General features: G+C 44.4%; 1 protein-coding gene across 4 annotated transcripts in view; it reads right to left on the bottom strand.

Moving 5' to 3' along the window:
- LOC121537781 (F-BAR and double SH3 domains protein 2-like) overlaps window positions 1–17,476 on the bottom strand; it is a 46,952-nt gene extending 29,476 nt beyond the window's left edge. For 2 of the 4 annotated variants that reach the window (XM_045206960.1, XM_045206962.1), the window contains exons 1-3: window positions 17,168–17,476; window positions 11,109–11,206; window positions 4,976–5,021 (exon numbers count right to left, since the gene is read on the bottom strand). In XM_045206960.1, the coding sequence (XP_045062895.1) occupies window positions 4,976–5,021; window positions 11,109–11,206; window positions 17,168–17,188 (165 nt within the window). In that variant the 5' untranslated portion in view covers window positions 17,189–17,476. Of the gene's footprint in view, window positions 1–4,975; window positions 5,022–11,108; window positions 11,207–17,167 lie in introns of those variants that run through there. The other 2 variants (XM_045206961.1, XM_045206963.1) reach the window with 2 other exon arrangements.
- Between the last annotated feature and the right edge of the window lie 1,899 nt (window positions 17,477–19,375).

Below are 19,375 nucleotides of genomic sequence, written 5' to 3'. Positions count from 1 at the left end.
TGCCCTTGGAGAGTTCCTCAATGAGCTTGACACCTTGATAAGCTAATTTCCAGACGATGGCTCACCACTCATCGTACTGGGCAACTTCAACCTCCTGGAACCTGACTTCGACTCATTTCTTTCCACCTCTTTATTTCCCCTCCTTGCCTTATTGAACTCACCCTCACCTCCCAGTCGCCCCCACTCACAAGGCAGGCAATACGCTTGACCTCATCTTTACTAGGGGCTGTTCGCTGACTGATCTCACTGCAACCCCCATCCAGGTCTCTGATCACTACTTTGTTTATTTTTCTCTCCCCCTCTCCTCCAACCCTACCCACTCAGCCCCTAACCAGATGGTCATCCGCCGTCGCAATCTTCACTCTCACACTACCCTCTTATCTCTTCCTTCCACTAAATCGTTCTCCCACCTGTCTCCTGACTCTGCCTCTTCGACCCTATTCTCCTCCCTTTCTGCCTCCTTTGACTCCAATTGTCCCCTTTCCTCCCGGGCTGCTCGACCCTCCCCTCCTGCTCCGTGGCTGAGTGACTCACTACGTCCTCACAGAACAGGGCTGCAGGCAGCTGAATGAAAATGTTGGATAGTGATAGACTACATCCAATTTGCTGAGTAGAGTGTTGGAGGCTATTTTGTAAATGACATCGCCGAAGTCAAGGATCTGTATGATAGTCAGTTTAACGAGGGCATGTTTGGCAGCATGAGTGAAGGAGGCTTTGTTGCGAAATAGGAAGCCGATTCTAGATTTAACTTTGGAATGGAGATGCTTAATGTGAGTCTGGAAGGAGAGTTTACAGTCTAACCAGACACCTAGGTATTTGTAGTTGTCCACACACTCTAGGTCAGACCCGCCGAGAGTAGTGATTTTGTCGGGTGGGCGGGTGCCAGCAGCGTTCGATTGAAGAGCATGCATTTAGTTTTACTAGTGTTTAAGAGCAGTTGGAGGCTACGGAAGGAGTGTTGTATGGCATTGAAGCTCATTTGGAGGTTTGTTAACACAGTGTCCAATGAAGGGCCAGATGTATACAAAATGGTGTCGTCTGCGTAGAGGTGGATCTGTCCAGCAGCAAGTCACCAGCAGCAAGAGCGACATCATTGATATACACAGAGAAAAGAGTCGGCCCGAGAATTGAACCCTGTGGCACCCCCATAGAGACTGCCATAGGTCCAGACAACAGGCCCTCCGATTTGACACATTGAACTCTATCTGAGAAGTAGTTGGTGAACCAGGCGAGGCAGTCATTTGAGAAACCAAGGCTATTTAGTCTGCCAATAAGAATGCGGTGGTTGACAGAGTCGAAAGCCTTAGCCAGGTCGATGAGGACGGCTGCACAGTACTGTCTATTATCGATTGCGGTTATAATATCGTTTAGGACCTTGAGCGTGGCTGAGGTGCACCCATGACCAGCTCGGAAACTGGATTGCATAGCGGAGAAGGTACGGTGGGATTCGAAATGGTCGGTGATCTGTTTGTTACATTGGCTTTCAAAAACTTTCGAAAGGCAGGGCAGGGTGGATATAGGTCTGTAACAGTTTGGATCTAGAGTGTCACCCCCTTTGAAGAGGTGGATGACTGTGGCAGCTTTCCAATCTCTGGGGATCTCAGACGTTACGAAAGAGAGGTTGAACAGGCTAGAAATAGGGGTTGCGACAATTTTGGCTGCTAATTTTAGAAAGAAAGGGTCCAGATTGTCTAGCCCATATGATTTGTAGGGGTCCAGATTTTGCAGCTCTTTCAGAACATCAGCTGTCTGAATTTGTGTGAAGGAGAAGCGGGGGGGCATGGCCAAGTTGCAGCGGAGGGTGCAGAGCTGGTGGCCGGGGTAGTGGTAGCCAGGTGGAAAGCATGGCCAGCCGTAGCAAAATGCTTGTTGAAATTCTCGATTATTGTAGATTTATCGGTGGTGATAGTGTTTCCTAGCTTCAGTGCAGTGGGGAGCTGGGAGGAGGTGCTCTTATTCTCCATGGACTTTACAGTGTCCCAATTTTTTTTGGAGTTAGTGCTACAGGATGCAAATTTCTCTTTGAAAAAGCTAGCCTTTGCTTTCCTAACTGCTTGTGTATATTGGTTCCTAACTTCCCTGAAAAGTTGCATATCGCGGGGCTATTCGATGCTAATGCAGTACGCCACAGGATGTTTTTGTGCTGGTCAAGGGCAGTCAAGTCTGAGGAGAACCAGAGGCTATATCTGTTCTTAGTTCTGCATTTTTTGAATGGGGCATGCTTATTTAAGATTGAGAGGAAAGCACTTTTAAATGAACAACCAGGCATCCTCTACTGACGGAATGAGATCGATATCCATCCAGGATACCTGGGCCAGGTCAATTAGGAAGGCCTGCTCGCTAAAGTGTTTTAGGGAGCGTTTGACAGCGATGAGAGGTTGTCGTTTGACCGCGGACCCGTTACGGACGCAGGCAATAAGGCAGTGATCGCGGAGATCCTGGTTGAAGACAGCGGAGGTGTATTTAGAGGGTAAGTTAGTCAGGATGATATCTATGAGGGTGCCCATGTTTACGGATTTAGGGTTGTACCTGGTAGGTTCCTTGATCATTTGTGTGAGATTGAGGGCATCTAGTTTGGATTGTAGGATGGCCGGGGTCTTAAGCATATCCCAGTTTAGGTCACCAAGCAGTACGAACTGAGGATAGATGGGGGGCAATCAATTCACATATGGTGTCCAGGGCACAGCTGGGGGCTGAGGGGGGTCTGTAGCAAGCGGCAACAGTGAGAGACTTATTTCTGGAAAGGTGGATTTTTAGAAGTAGGAGCTCAAACTGTTTGGGCACAGACCTGGATAGTATGATAGAGCTCTGCAGGCTCTCTCTACAGTAGATTGCAACTCCACCCCCTTTGGCAGTTCTATCTAGACGGAAAATGTTGTAGTTGGGGATGGACATTTCGGAATTTTTGGTGTCATTTTTTCTCCCAGGGCTCTGTTCTAGGCCCTCTCCTCTTTTCATATCCTCGCATGGTCTCTCCTATCATTGCTATGCGGATGACACTTAACTACTTTTCTCATTCCCCCCTTCTGACACCCAGGTGGCGACCCCATCTCTGCGTGCCTGGCAGATATCTCAGCTTGGATGTCAAACTCAACCTCGACAAGACGGAGCTGCTCTTCCTCCCGGGGAAGGCCTGCCCGCTCCAAGACCTCTCCATCACGGTCGACAATTCCACTGTGTCCCCCTCCCGTGGTGCAAAGAACCTTGCCGTGACCCTGGACAACACCCTGTCGTTCTTTGAAAACATAAAAGCAGTGACTCACTCCTGCAGCTTCGTGCTCTACAACATCCGTAGAGTACAACTTTTCCTCACACAGGAAGCTGCGTAGGTCCTAATCCAGGATCTCGTCATATCCCGTCTGGACTACTGCAACTCTCAGTTGGCTGGGCTCCCCGCTTGTGCCCTCAAATCCCTGCAATTTATCCAGAACGCTGCAGCATGTCTGGTGTTCAACCTTCCCAAGTTCTCCCATGCTCCTCCGTACATTCCACTGGCTTCCAGTTGAAGCTCACATCGACTACAAGACCATGGTGCTTGCCTACAGAGCAGCAAGGGGAACTGCTCCTCCCTACCTTCAGGCTATTCTCAAACCCTACATCCAAACCCGAGCACTCCGTTCTGCCACCTCTGGTCTCTTTGCAGTCCCACCCCTACGGGAGGTCAGCTCCCGCTCAGCCCAGTCAAAGCTCTTCTCTGTCCTGGCACCCCAATGGTGGAACCAGCTTCCCCCTGATGCTAGTCCCTGCTCATCTTCCGAAAACATCTGAAACCTTACCTCTTAAAAGAGTATCTTAAATAACACATCTCAGTCTTTAAAAAAGAAATGTGTGTGCATCTATAGCGGCTCACGGGAGCTTTAGGGCAGATAGAGAGAGGCAGCAGAACACAGCTACTAGCACAACAACGCTATTCATGAATAGATAATGTGGTAATGGGAATTGTTTAGTGTTCTTGTTCAGCAGGCTCACAGTGTGTGTGTGTGTGCACAAAATACTTGGTTTTCTTTGGTTTTCTTGTGGCACCCTGAATCTTTAGCCAAATAGATAGTGTTGGTTGGAGAGTGGGTGTGAGAAAGTGTCTTGGAGGCGCTCTGTCTTGAGGGTGCCTCTTGATATATAGAAGACTGTGGTACATATGAATGGCATGTGAGCAGGGTGTGAATGAAATCCTCAAAAGACACACACAAATACCAACACACACACTGCCTCAAAACAAACACAGACGCAAACAATACATCTCTCTCTCACACACACACATTAAAGTGGCTGGGTACTGCCTGGTTGGGGGAACTCCCGAGCCAGGCCCCTCTTTTCTCGCAGTAATGGTTAACTTCTCAGAGTAATGATTCACATTCCACACGGGGATGCAAAGCCAGAATAGAACAAAGCAGGAGGATAGGGGGATTTTCAAACATAAATGTACATCCACAGGATGCTGTGGCCAAAACAACTCCACGAGGAAGTGGGCCACACAAAAATGCCACAACTGAGACAGAACCCTTTAGGGCTGGCACACATCGCACTGAATGAGGATCTAGCGGTCGTCTGTTTTAGGGACCACCCGCTGTAGCGTCTGACTACCGACATTTTCATACGATTCTACATGTAAAATAGGTGCGCACTCGGTTCACAAATTACTTTCAGGAGGTGCTAAGTACTCTGGGCCAGCAAACGCTCTTGATGTGTCTGAGCCCTTAGAGCTCCTCTCAGCCTGAGATAGATGAGTCCATCTGACCACAACTGAGCCCTGATCCTCCCAACGACGGCAACCTTAACTATACCCAAACCTCGTATGGTGGCGCAGTTGGTGTCTTTGTGGGTCATTATTGGGAGATAATTGTTTTGCCGACACAAATGAGAAGACGACAGTAATGCCACAATGAAATGGCATCCATATGCAGAAATGAACACGACTCCAGAGGGATAGAGAGAGCGAACTAACGATGGATGGAGAGAGAGAGAGAATAACACTCACCTGGGCATAGTCCCTCTCTACAGCGGCTTTCTTCTGACTGAATGTCCTACAAGGAACAAAGGTAGAACCACAGAATTATATACACCATATAATAATTAACTGGATAAAGAGACTGAATGGACACTACAAGATTATATAAGTTAAGCAACGCATGATACATTAAGATTCAAAAGCCAATGATATGCTAGGCATCATAACTGATGTACACTACATGATCAAAAGTACGTGGACACCTGCTCGTCGAACATCTCATTCCAAAATCATGGTCATTAATATGGCGTTGGACCCCTTTTGCTGCTATAACAGCCTTACTATTCTGGGAAGGCTTTCCACTAGATGTTGGAACATCTATTCCATTCAGCCACAAAACCATTAGTGAGGTCGGGCACTGATGTTGGGCGATTAGGCCTGGCTCGCAGTCGGCGTTCCAATTAATCCCAAAGGTGTTCGATGGGGTTGAGGTCAGGGCTCTGTGCAGGCCAGTCAAGTTATTCCACAGCGATCACGACAAACCATTTCTGTATGGACCTCGCTTTGTGCACGGGGGCATTGTCATGCTGAAACAGGAAAGGGCCTTCCCCAAACTGTTGCCACAAATTTGGAAGCACAGAATCACCTAGAATGTCATTGTATGCTGTAACATTAAGATTTCCCTTCACTGGAACTAAGGGGTCTAGCCAGAACCATGAAAAACAGCCCCAGACCATTATTCCTCCTCCACCAAACTTTATACTTGGCACTATGCATTGAGGCAGGTAGCATTCTCCTGGCATCCACCAAACCCAGATTCGTCCGTCGGACTGCCAGATGGTGAAGCGTGATTCATCACTCCAGAGAATGCATTTCCACTGTTCCAGAGTCCAATGGCGGCAAGCTTTACACCACTCCTTTGCACATGGTGCTCTTAGGCTTGTGTGCGGCTACTCGGCCATGGAAACCCATTTCATGAAGCTCCCGACAAAAAGTTATTGTGCTGACGTTGCTTCCAGAGGCAGTTTGGAACTCGGTAATGAGTGTTGCAACCGAGGACAGATGATCTTTACGCGCTTCAGCACTCGGCGGTCCCGTTCTGTGAGCTTGAGCGGCCTACCACTTTGCTGAGCCGTTGTTGCTCCTAGACGTATCCACTTCACAATAACAGCACTTACAGTTGACCGGGGCATCTCTACCCAGGACAGAAATGTTACGAACTGACTTGTTGGAAAGTGGCATCCTATGACGGTGCCAAGTCGAAAGTCACTGAGCTCTTCAGCAAGGCCAAGGAGATTGCATGGCTGTGTGCTCAATTTTATACATCTGTCAGCAACTGGTGTGGCTGAAATAGCCAAATCCACATTATATATTTTATTTAACTAGGCAAGTCAGTTAAGAACAAATTCTTACTTACAATGACTGCCTACCCCGGACGACGCTGGGCCAATTGTGCGCCGCCCCATGGGACTCCCATATACAGTGGGGGAAAAAAGTATTTAGTCAGCCACCAATTGTGCAAGTTCTCCCACTTAAAAAGATGAGAGAGGCCTGTAATTTTCATCATAGGTACACGTCAACTATGACAGACAAATTGAGGAAAAAAATTCCAGAAAATCACATTGTAGGATTTTTAATGAATTTATTTGCAAATTATGGTGGAAAATAAGTATTTGGTCACCTACAAACAAGCAAGATTTCTGGCTCTCACAGACCTGTAACTTCTTCTTTAAGAGGCTCATCTGTCCTCCACTCGTTACCTGTATTAATGGCACCTGTTTGAACTTGTTATCAGTATAAAAGACACCTGTCCACAACCTCAAACAGTCACACTCCAAACTCCACTATGGCCAAGACCAAAGAGCTGTCAAAGGACACCAGAAACAAAATTGTAGACCTGCACCAGACTGGGAAGACTGAATCTGCAATAGGTAAGCAGCTTGGTTTGAAGAAATCAACTGTGGGAGCAATTATTAGGAAATGGAAGACATACAAGACCACTGATAATCTCCCCTCGATCTGGGGCTCCACGCAAGATCTCACCCCGTGGGGTCAAAATGATCACAAGAACGGTGAGCAAAAATCCCAGAACCACACGGGGGGACCTAGTGAATGACCTGCAGAGAGCTGGGACCAAAGTAACAAAGCCTACCATTAGTAACACACTACGCCGCCAGGGACTCAAATCCTGCAGTGCCAGACGTGTCCCCTGCTTAAGCCAGTACATGTCCAGGCCCGTCTGAAGTTTGCTAGAGTTCATTTGGATGATCCAGAAGAGGATTGGGAGAATGTCATATGGTCAGATGAAATCAAAATAGAACTTTTTGGTAAAAACTCAACTCGTCGTGTTTGGAGGACAAAGAATGCTGAGTTGCATCCAAAGAACACCATACCTACTGTGAAGCATGGGGGTGGAAACATCATGCTTTGGGGCTGTTTTTCTGCAAAGGGACAAGGATGACTGATCCGTGTAAAGGAAAGAATGAATGGGGCCATGTATCGTGAGATTTTGAGTGAAAACCTCCTTCCATCAGCAAGAGCATTGAAGATGAAACGTGGCATGGTTTTTTAGCATGACAATGATCCCAAAGACACCGCCCGGGCAACGAAGGAGTGGCTTCGTAAGAAGCATTTCAAGGTCCTGGAGTGGCCTAGCCAGTCTCCAGATCTCAACCCCATAGAAAATCTTTGGAGGGAGTTGAAAGTCCGTGTTGCCCAGTGACAGCACCAAAACATCACTGCTCTAGAGGAGATCTGCATGGAGGAATGGGCCAAAATACCAGCAACAGTGTGTGAAAACCTTGTGAAGACTTACAGAAAACGTTTGACCTGTGTCATTGCCAACAACGGGTATATAACAAAGTATTGAGAAACTTTTGTTATTGACCAAATACTTATTTTCCACCATAATTTGCAAATAAATTCATTAAAAATCCTACAACGTGATTTTCTGGATAGTTGACGTGTACCTATGATGAAAATTACAGGCCTCTCTCATCTTTTTAAGTGGGAGAACTTGCACAATTGGTGGCTGACTAAATGCTTTTTTTCCCCACTGTATACTTTTGTAGATATAGTGTATCAGTCTGATATCTAATGAATGTGATGGCTTGTTAAATAGATGATCAACTGTGACAAATTGTTTGATCAAAATAGTGGTGCATATAACTATGCAGTGTAGACGTGCTGTAGTATTTTTACTCCATTCTATTTCACTGTTTATCAAGGTCGTATTCATTAGGGCATGCAACGGAAAACATTGACAAAAGAAAACCAAGATTCAAATGCATTATTGGTTCAAATAGTCCCTCCCTGTTTCAGTCCGTTTTCTTCCGTATGATGTCTATTGAATATGGAATTTCTTGTATCTTAATCCCCGGGGTCCCGGTTGGGTTATTGTTTGGAGTCTTTACAGTTCCAGGAGTGAGCAGAGTATGGCACAGCTTGTTCTTTCTCACATGTAAACAGTTGGAGAACCACAGCGTCTACTGGCCTATATCCTTCCCTCCCCTTTCACAACAAAAATAATCAGAATTCTTTCAGTAACTGTACTTATTCTTTCCTCCCGTTCCTGGGCCACTAGTCCCTCCTTTCTCCCGGTCTCTCTCCCTCTTCCAGGCTCTGCTCTCTGCAACTGGATCCAGGACTTCCTGACAGGCAAACCCCAGGTGGTGAGGGTAGACAACAACACCTCTGCCACACTGACCTGCAACAAGGTGGCCATGCACGACTCCAACACCATCATTAAGTTTGCCGACGACATGACGGTGGTGGGCCTGATCGCTGACGGCAATGAGACAGCCTCCAGGGAGGAGGTTAGAGCCCTGGTAGAGTGGTGCCAGGAAAAGCCTCTCCCTCAACGTCAGCAAAACCAAGGAGCTAATCATGGACTACAGGAAAGGGTGGGGGGGCTGCAGTGGAGAGGGTCAAAAGCATCAAGTTCCTCGTTGTGCACATCACAGCTGACCTAAAATGGTCCAAACACACCACCACCATTACAGCACCTCTTCAACCTCAGGTGACTGAAGAAATGCTGCATGGGTCCTCAATAATTTCTATAGCTGCACAATTGAGAGCATCTTCACCGGCTGCAGCACCGCCTGGTACAGCAACTGCACTTCCCTCATCTGAAAGGCTCTATAAAGGGTGGTGCATCACTGGGGTCTCCCTGCGAGCTCCCTGGCCTCCAGGATATCTACTTAGTGTCTGAGCCATAGACTGTGCAGTCGGTTACCATCTGGTAAGCGCCATCAGAGCATCGGGTCTTGGACTAACAGACTCCGAGACAGCTACCACCAGGCCATCAGACTGCTGAACAGCTAACACTAGCTGTCACCCTGCACAGACCTGCACATTAGAGACTATTTGCACGGATTATCCACACATCCAACCCTTACACACACACACGCGCTGTTCTATTATATACTATTTATTCCAGTGCGTTACCAAGTCACTACCCACTTTATATTTGCAAATACAGTCCATTATTACTATGCATACTACCTCTTATTACTTGTAATTTTTGACCTGACTCGTTGTTATTAGTTACATTTTAGTCATTTAGCAGACGCTCTTATCCAGAGCGACTTACAGTTAGTGAGTGCATACATTTCTATTTCTTTTTGTACTGGTCCCCCGTGGGAAATGAACCCACAACCCTGGCGTTGCAAACGCCATGCTCTACCAACTGAGCTACATGGGACTGACTGATGTACTGCATTAGAAGGAGCTATCACATAAGAATTTTGCTGCACCTTTTACACCTACTGTAAACTGTATATGTAACCAGGTCTCCACCCAACCTTCTTATTCGAGTTAAGTACGTCAGATAAAACATTTCACGACAGGCCTGACGGAAACAGAAAATGCAACATTTGTTGTGACAAAACCATCAGTAGAGTTGAAAATGCAATGGAAACACATTTAACTTGTATTTTTTGTAAATTCGGTACATGGGAATTTAACCGCAAAAGTTATTTTTTATGTGCACTACGTCATCACACACAGCCTTTTATCCGCAACAAGTCAATTTGATGGAAACATCTCTGGTGTGAAAATGTGCATATATTGTTTTTGTGCAGATTTTCATCATCTTTTTTTTTTTTTTCTCCTCTGACATGAAAGCGACTCCATCTCCTGTGAGAGCAGGCCTGTGTTTAAAAGGCACCAAACATAAGAAAACAGACAAACAGGGAGGGACAACTTCGACCTGTCCAATAAGAAACACTTTGTTTTCCGTTGCAATACGTTTTAACACTTTTTCAGTGGTGTGCCAAATTGAACACAACCCAGCCTCCTTGATTAGAGGACGAGAGCCTCAGGTCTCCAGGGCCACAGTCAGACACCCCGGCTCTAGTCTGCTTTTCTAGCACACGTTCACTGGGCATTTTATTGTAAATTACAGAGCGTGTTAATATTTGTCTGAGTGCTCCAGTATTCAGCAAGGCCCAACTGACACAACAGATCTGGCTTCCTCTCTGGTGATTTGCATGTCCTCTTGGCCTGTTTTTCCTTTCCCTCTGCATGGGTCATGTTCATTAGAGAACATCGTTTTAAAATGCTTTGCAATGGAGTGCAGATAGTCCCTCCCTTTTTCAGTCTGTTTGGTGCCTAATGAACACAACCCTGCCTCCCTACACTATCATTCTCCCTGTGCCATTTTGTTCTTTTAATTCTGGTAACTTTCTCGAAATCCCATTTCCTGATTATTCCATCCTAATTCCAGGAATCTTTGGGAATGATGCAACACAAAGTTATTTTTATCTAACTTCCATTTTCCTCCAACAGTGACTGGCTGAACATCTCGGGCTTGTTTGATCTCTAGGTATTTTTCTTCTCTCTTTGTCATCTTCTCTTCCCCCCCCAAACAAACCACTTATGGCAGCCAGAACATCTGGAGTGGAGGTCCTCCTTGCTTTTCACTTCCAACTGTTTAGTGTGGGCGGTGCCCCCTCACCCAAGCCAAAGAACAGAAACCCAAGACTACTGTTACATTCCAAATAAACCCCTATTCCACCCCCCCCCCCTTTCACAACTGTTCAAGTGCCTAGGGGATAGGGGTTGATTTGGAACTGGGGATAGAGATGCAGCCTCAATTGCCATCCACCAGCTCCCTCCTCCCCCAACTTCCACCCTCATCTTCCACCCTCCATCCTCCTCTTACTTCAGGTCCTCTAGTAGGTCACACTCGGTCTGGTGTTTGATGAGTAGTCTGCTCATCTGCTCAGCGTGAGTGTGCTTCAGCTCCTGGGTAAGCTTGACCTGAGGGAGAAAAAAATTAATCACATCAGAAGAAGTGGACTAGACAACCAGACCCATCTCTCATATACAGAGAAGAATACAGTCAACTCCTTATTAGTGCACTTAATGTCATATAAGCACAAACACATTATTTTTAATCGTGTCTGTATATCTGCATGTTTCTGGTTGACGCATTAACAACAGTGGAAAGCCATTGAATCGATCAGGGTCATGTTCATTGGGGCACACTGTAGCAAAAACAATAGCAACGGAAGACAAAATGTAGCATATCTTATTGGACAATTTCACAATTCCCCTCCCTGTTTCGGACCATTTTATTTTCTAGTGAACACGGCCCAGGTGTCAACTGTATACAAATCCACAGGCAGATGAAGCCAGGTAAAATGCTTCTCTCTGTGGACTCCTAATTGGCCCCTGGGTTAGGTAATGAATCCCAGTGACCATGTCTAAGCTCTAGTAATTGGGTGTGTGGTCAACTGGGAAACTATTAGGGCTCAAACTACACTCACTGACCTTTTTTATTACTTGTCCTTCGATCTCCAATTGACCTGGAACATGCATTAGTTGCTGTGTGTTGTACTGTAGGTTATATAATACAGTATTTGTGGTACTGATTTGAATACTATATCTGACGTGAACTGGTGAAACATTGCCTACTGTACTGTATTATTATCATAACTTAATGGACTGAGTTGATCATTGTATTTTATTTTTATACTGTCTATGGACACATACACACATTTATACTCACTACACACACATATATATTTATACCGACTCCACACACACACACAAAATCATAATTTACGCTGCTGCTACTCTGTTTATCATATATCCTTATGCCTAGTAACCTTACCCCTATACATATCTACCTCGATCAATCCAGTATCCCTGCACATTGTAAATATGGTATTGGAAATGACCCTGTATGCAGCTTCTTACCTTCGTGTTCTTCTTATTTCTTGTGTGTTTTTGTTCTACCTTATGCATTTCAAAAAAATTGCCCAAGCTACAGATGGCTATATCTGTCCGCTAATACAGGACTAGTAAAGGCCCAGTGCACTACTTGTGTGAAAATAAAATAAAAAATATAACACACATTATACATACACTCAAAAGTTTGGACACACTTACTCATTCAAGGGTTTTTCTTTATTTTTACATAGAATACTACCTAGAATAGTAGTGAAGACATCAAAACTTTGAAATAACACATATGGAATCATGTAGTAACCAAAAAAAGTGTTAAACAAACCATATATATTTTCTATTTGAGATTCTTCAAATAGCCACCCTTTGCCTTGCTGACAGCTTTGCACACTCTTGACATTCTCTCAACCAGCTCCATGAGGTAGTCACCTGGAATGCATTTCAATTAACAGGTGTGCCTCCTTAAAAGTTAATTTGTGGAATTTCTTTCCTTCTTAATGCGTTTGAGCCAATCAGTTGTGTTGTGACAGAAGATAGCCCTATTTGGTAAAAGACCAATTCCATATTATGGCAAGAACAGCTCAAATAAGCAAAGAGAAACGACAGCCCATCATTACTTTAAGACATGAAGGTCAGTCAATACGGAACATTTCAAGAACTTTGAAAGTGTCTTCAAGTGCAGTCGCAAAAACCATCAAGCGCTTTGATGAAACTGGCTCTCATGAGAACCGCCACAGGAATGGAAGACCCAGAGTTACCTCTGCTGCAGAGGATAAGTTCATTAGAGTTACCAGCCTCAGAAATTGCAGCCCAAATAAATGCTTCACAGAGTTCAAGTAACAGACACATCTCAACATCAACTGCTCAGAGGGGACTGTGTGAATCAGGCCTTCATGGTCGATTTGCTGCAAAAAAACACTACTAAAGGACACCAATAAGAAGATGAGACCTGCTTGGGCCAAGAAACACGAGAAATTGACATTAGACCTGTGGAAATGTGTCCTTTGGTCTGGAGTCCAAATTTGAGATCTTCGGTTCAAACCGCTGTGTCTTTGTGAGACGCAGTGTGGGTGAACGGATGATCTCCGCATGTGTATTTCCCACCGTAAAGCATGGAGGAGGTGGTGTTATGGTGTGGGGGTGCTATGCTGGTGACACTGTCTGTGATTTATTTAGAATTCAAGGCACACTTAACCAGCATGGCTACCACAGCATTCTGCAGCGATACGCCATCCCATCTGGTTTGGGCTTAGTGGGACTATAATTTGTTTTTCAACAGGACAATGACCCAACACACCTCCAGGCTGTGTAAGGGCTATTAGAACAAGAAGGAGAGTGATGAGTGCTGCATCAGATGACCTGGCCTCCACAATCCCCCGACCTCAACCCAATTGAGATGGTTTGGGATGAGTCGGACAGCAGAGTTAAGGAAAAGCAGCCAACAAGTGCTCAACATATGTGGGAACTCCTTCAAGACTTTTGGAAAAGCATTCCAGGTGAAGCTGGTTGAGAAAATGGCAAGGCAAAGGGTGGCTATTTGAAGAATCTCAAATATAAAATATATTTTGATTTGTTTAACACTTTTTTCGTTACTACATGATTCCATATGTGTTCTTTCATAGTTTTGATGTCTTCACTATTATTCTACAATGTAGAAAATAGTAAAAAGAAAAGAAAAACCCTTGAATGAGTAGGTGTTTCCAAACTTTTGACAGGTACTGTACATACATATACACACACACTCTCTATATACAAAATAATGTGGACACCCCTTCAAATGAGTGGATTCGGCCATTTCAGCCACACCCGTTGCTGACAGGTGTATAAAGTCGAGCACACAGCCATGCCATCTCCATAGACAAACACTGGCAGTAGAATGGCCTTACTGAAGAGCTTAGTGACTTTCAACGTGGCACCGTCATAGGATGTCACCTTTCCAACAAGTCAGTTCGTACATTTCTGCCCTGCTAGAGCTGCCCCGGTCAACTGTAAGTGCTGTTATTGTGAAGTGGAAACGTCTAGGAGCAACAAAGGCTCAGCCGCGAAGTGATAGGCCACACAAGCTTACAGAACGGGACCGGCAAGTCCTGAAGCGCGTAGTGCGTAAAAATAGTCTGTCCTCGGTTACAACACTCACTACCGAGTTACAAACTGCCTCTGGAAGCAACGTCAGCACAATAACTGTTCGTCAGGAGCTTAATGAAATGGGTTTCCATGGCCGAGCAGTCGCACACAAGCCTAAGATCAACATGCACAATGCCAAGTGTCGGCTGGAGTGGTGTAAAGCTCGCCGCCATTGGACTCTGGCAGTCTGACGGACGAATCTCCGTCAACGTGATCAAGACAAAGGAAATCGTGGACTACAGGAAAAGGAGGGCCGAGCACGCCCCCATTCACGTCGACGGGGCTGTAGTGGAGCAGGTCGAGAGCTTCAAGTTCCTTGGTATCACTAACAAACCATCATGGTCCAAACACACCAAGACAGTCGTGAAGACGGCACGACAATGCCTATTCCCCCAGTACCAACTGTAAAGTTTAGTGGCGGAGGAATAATGGTCTGGGGCTGTTTTTCATGGGTCGGGCTAGACCTCTTAGATCCAGTTAAGGGAAATCTTTACATTACAGCATCCAATGACATTCTAGACTATTCTGTACCTCCAATTTTGTGGCAACTGTATGGGGAAGGCCATTTCCTGTTTCAGCATGACAATGCCCCCATGCACAAAGCGAGGTCCATACAGAAATGGTTTGTCGAGTGGTGTGGAAGAACTTGACTGGCCTGCACAGAGCCCTGACCTCAACCCCATCGAACACACCGACTGAGAGCCAGGCCTAAATCGCCCAACATCGCCCTATTTGACCTACATATTTTGTTTGTATGTATTGATATGTAGGCTGTGTGTGGCATTTTTAAATGTATGTAGTTCTGTCCTTGAGCTCTTCTTGGCTATTAATGTTCTGTATTATGTCATGTTTCATGTTCTGTGTGGACCCCAGGAAGAGTAGCTGCGGCTTTCGCAACAGCTAATTGGGATCCTAATAAAATACCAAATACCAGTGCCCGACCTCACTAATGCTCGTGGCTGAATGGAAGCAAGTTCCCGCAGCAATGTTCCAACATCTAGTGGAAAGCCTTCCCAGAAGAGTGGAGGCTCTTATAGCAGCAAAGGGGGGACCAACTCCATATTAATGCCCATGATTTTGAAATGAGATGTTCGACGAGCAGGTGTCCACATACTTTTGGTCATGTAGAGTATATTACATTCTGATTTTTCAGGGTGTGCTGCACACCCCTACTTCCCGCAGCTTTGACCTTATGTTATTTTTAGTGCTACATTGATTACTGCATTGTTGGGTTTGGAGCTTGCAAGAAAGGCATTTCACTGTACTTGTGCACGTGACATTAAAAACTTGAAACTAATGGTCAGTTGGGACAATGATCAATGATTTAATAGGCCAAGGTGTGTTTCTATTTCAGGAAATGAATAATCTATAGGGCTACCAGTGACATCTGAATGGCTTTGGACTATTCCTCAGCAATTAGTTTGCTAAAGCTCCCCTGTTTGTGAGAGAAATTAATCCATAAACAATCATGAAAATAACAAAATGGCAAATGTACTGTATCAATAGTGCTAATTCATACTGAACAAAAATATAAAGACACCATGCAATAATTTCAAAGCTTTTACTGAGTTACAGTTCATATAAGGAAATCAGTCAATTGAAATAAATAAATTAGGCCCTAATCTATGGATTTCACATGACTGGGCAAGGGCACAGCCATTGGTGGGCCTGGGAGGGCATAGGCCCACCCACTTGGGAGCCAGGCCCAGCCAATCAAAATGAGTTTTTCCCTACAAAAGGGCTTCATTACAGACATAAATACTTCTCAGCGCCCCCTGAGACAATCTCACAGGTGAAGAAGCCAGATGTGGAGGTCCTGGGCTGGCGTGGTTACACATAGTCTGCGGTTGTGAGGCCAGTTGGGTGTACTGCCAAATTCTCTAAAATGATGTTCTCTAAAATGAACATTCAAATCTCTGGCAACAGCTCTGGTGGACATTCCTGCAGTCAGCATGCCAATTGCACGCTCCCTCAAAACTTTTGACATTTGTGGCATTGTGGTGTGTGACAAAACTGCACATTTTAGAGTGGCCTTTTATTGTCCCCAGCACAAGGTGCACCTGTGTAATGATCATGCTGTTTAATCAGCTTCTTGATATGCCACACCTGTCAAGTGGATGGATTATCTTGGCAAATATACTCACTAACAGGGATGTAAACAAATTTGGCACCCCCAAAAAAATTGAAATAAGCTTTTTGTGCGTATGGAACATTTCTGGGATCTTCTATTTCAGCTCATGAAACCAACACGTTACGTTTATATTTTTGTTCAATATAAAATCAAGTTGTTATTTCATTAACATCATTGTACAAAACATAACTCTGGACTCTATTAGAATTTGATATATAGTCGAGGTTCAACTTCAACTATAGGAATTCTAACAGAAGTACAATTTCTTATCCAAACAGCAACAGACTTCTCGGATGTGTAATGTTTCTGCAACATAATATAACATAACAGGATCCCATTACAATATTTTTGTTGTTGTTCTCGTTACAGAGGTCCAAATTCAGCCATACAGCACCACTTTCGCTTGCTACAAATTATCTCCAAGAGCAAGGCGGTTACAATGTATATTTTTAATAGTTGAGCCACGCAAAAGCTAAAATGTGTAACCGTTAGAACTTTGTTTTTTATTGAATTGAGTACCATTTTACACAGGACATTTCTTAGGCTACTTTGGAACATTCTAAAAATATTAAAAAGTTTTAAGAATATCTAAAACACTCACTAACCAAAAGGTCGTGTTTGCATTTGATAAGAACTATAACACTTTGTGCCGACGTGGTGGGCGCATATCTTAAAGTTGGACTACAACAAAGCGTGCATCTTTCAACAATTAGGCTCCTACATATGCAACATTCGTCGATACATTTGCAGAGAAAAGTAAAAACGGGCCAACTCACCTTTCTCGGCGGAGGATGCATGTTATAATTTTTACATGAAAACAAATATCCTAACAAATATTGGAGTTAATCTGCAAAATTCCGTGAAAAACTTTCGATTGTATGTAAATTACAGATAGAGAACCATGCACTGGGTGAATTTAGTCTGATTCAGGCGGCCATGACGACCCAACTCCACACACCGATGAAGTCCTGTTGAAAATCGACTGCCTCCGGGAACATAAAAGCGAAGTTTGCGATTCAGCGGGGTTTCCGGTGGAGGAGAGATAGGGATGGCGGCACGCTGAGTAAATGCACGGGACTTTTCGTGGGGATTGCATTGCTCTGGGTTGGGAATTAGTGATGTAGACTAGCCGTAGCCTATGTCCCTCTAGTGGCCATGTCCGCTTCATAAACATGGGGATTAGTTGGCGATTAGGTGATACATCTCTGACCCCTTCACGTCTGTGCGTTTAGGACTATTCTGCAGCCCTCAGAAAAACACCTACTTTATAATGTTCCCTCAATTATCTCAGATTAATATAGAGATGTATTCCTACAGATAAATGACATGTCAAGTGAAAAGTATACAAATTCAACATGGTTGAGTAAAACAATTTCCAGGTTGTCTTGTATAGGCCTGCTGTTATGATTATAGGCTATCAGCCGATAGCAGTGCACTGAGTCTGATGTGCTTATAAGAGATTCATGGGAGAATGCAATTGCATTGCATTTGTGAACAGGTATAGACTGGGACCAGAAATTGGCCCAGGCATTTCTAACACACCGGCCCATTTATTTCATCAAAGCCCCTACACCAGCCCATTCAATAACAACATTTCTCCACTGATGCATAGCTGATGTTGGAAATCTAAAGTGTAGTCTACGTCTTATCCCTTGACCGATTTCTTTTTTGCAGTTTACAGTCAAAACAATAATTTAGAAATCAAGAGAGGCCAAAATGTTCTTTAAAGATGAATTGGCAGAGGACACAAACATAATTAAAAGCTGGGCTTTTTGGGAAAGATTTTAATAGTTATTGAATGTTCTACATCGTACAGTAAGTTTTATACAATTACAAACTTGCCTTACTTGTCACCGGGACCACTATCTGATCCTCATTAGAATGACATAAAAACAAAAACAGAATTACACTTCATATAGACAAGTCTGATGTGGGTCTTTCCTTCAAGATTGTCCCAACCTCATGTTATAAAAACGTTCTGCCAGCGTTGCTGCAATGTAGTGACAGAACATCGCAAAGGCTCTGGGGGCCATTAGTTGGGAAGTAGTTTTAATCTCAAGGTGCTGACTCTTATCTTATTCTCGAAAATTGGTGTTCAAATCAAAAGATTGACAAGGCCGAAGTTCATCGTGACCAACGGAAACAGAAAAGGCATAGGGATTGTTACTCTTTCGTAAACAACCTTGGTGGAGCTGCTTGCTTCTCGACCTCCAGGCACTGAGACACTCAGGGCAGCTCCCATAGCTTAAAATTCCAGACTGAGTTTGCTACGTTCCAGGGTTGTTACACATAACATGAAGTGAACAACGGTGAAACATAGCAAAAATTGTTTAGATCCCAGGCTACTGCTCTCATGCTTCAATCCACAATCTGTGGACCCATATCCTTTAGCATTTTTCAATAAACATAAATTGTAGTGTACTCCAGGCTAGCTTTCAGTCAATGCCCAGTTAGCACATTAGGTTCCCTGGATGTTCTGGGAACGTCTGTTTATGGTGTCAGTTTGGTTCTGGGAACATTTCTGTTGTGTTTCAATGCCCTGGGTCTTTGAGGGGAAAAGGTCAGCGAGTGGAGACTGTATGCCAGTCATTTCTGACCAGGTTGCCAGATTGTGCCCCTCCCCACATCTGCTCCACTCATCCAACAGACTTGTGTTCTGAAATGCCCCCTGAAGCCCCAAGAGGCAACCCACATCAGCTCGACCATAATTATCTTTTATCTTAAGAATAATAAACATCAATCAATCAACAAAACCTTAAATAACATTTATGGTAAAAAGAGCTTAAATGACATACCAGAAATGAAAAGTGTATAATTATTTTAAACGCTTAAAAAAAAAAAACAGAGGTTATACTCGTAGTACACATGGTTATTTTGGAGGTTTTGAACCTCCAGATATTTAGCACTCAGCATATCATTCACATAAATTTGGGCCTGTGCAACTAGTCATATGCCTTGTTCAGTTCTTGCATCACATTACATTA

The sequence above is a fragment of the Coregonus clupeaformis genome, chromosome 24 (assembly GCF_020615455.1).
Source record: "Coregonus clupeaformis isolate EN_2021a chromosome 24, ASM2061545v1, whole genome shotgun sequence".
Classification (NCBI taxonomy): Eukaryota; Metazoa; Chordata; class Actinopteri; order Salmoniformes; family Salmonidae; genus Coregonus; species Coregonus clupeaformis.
The sequence above is the reverse complement of the archived record's forward strand: the minus strand, read 5'-3'. Positions and strand labels throughout refer to the sequence as shown.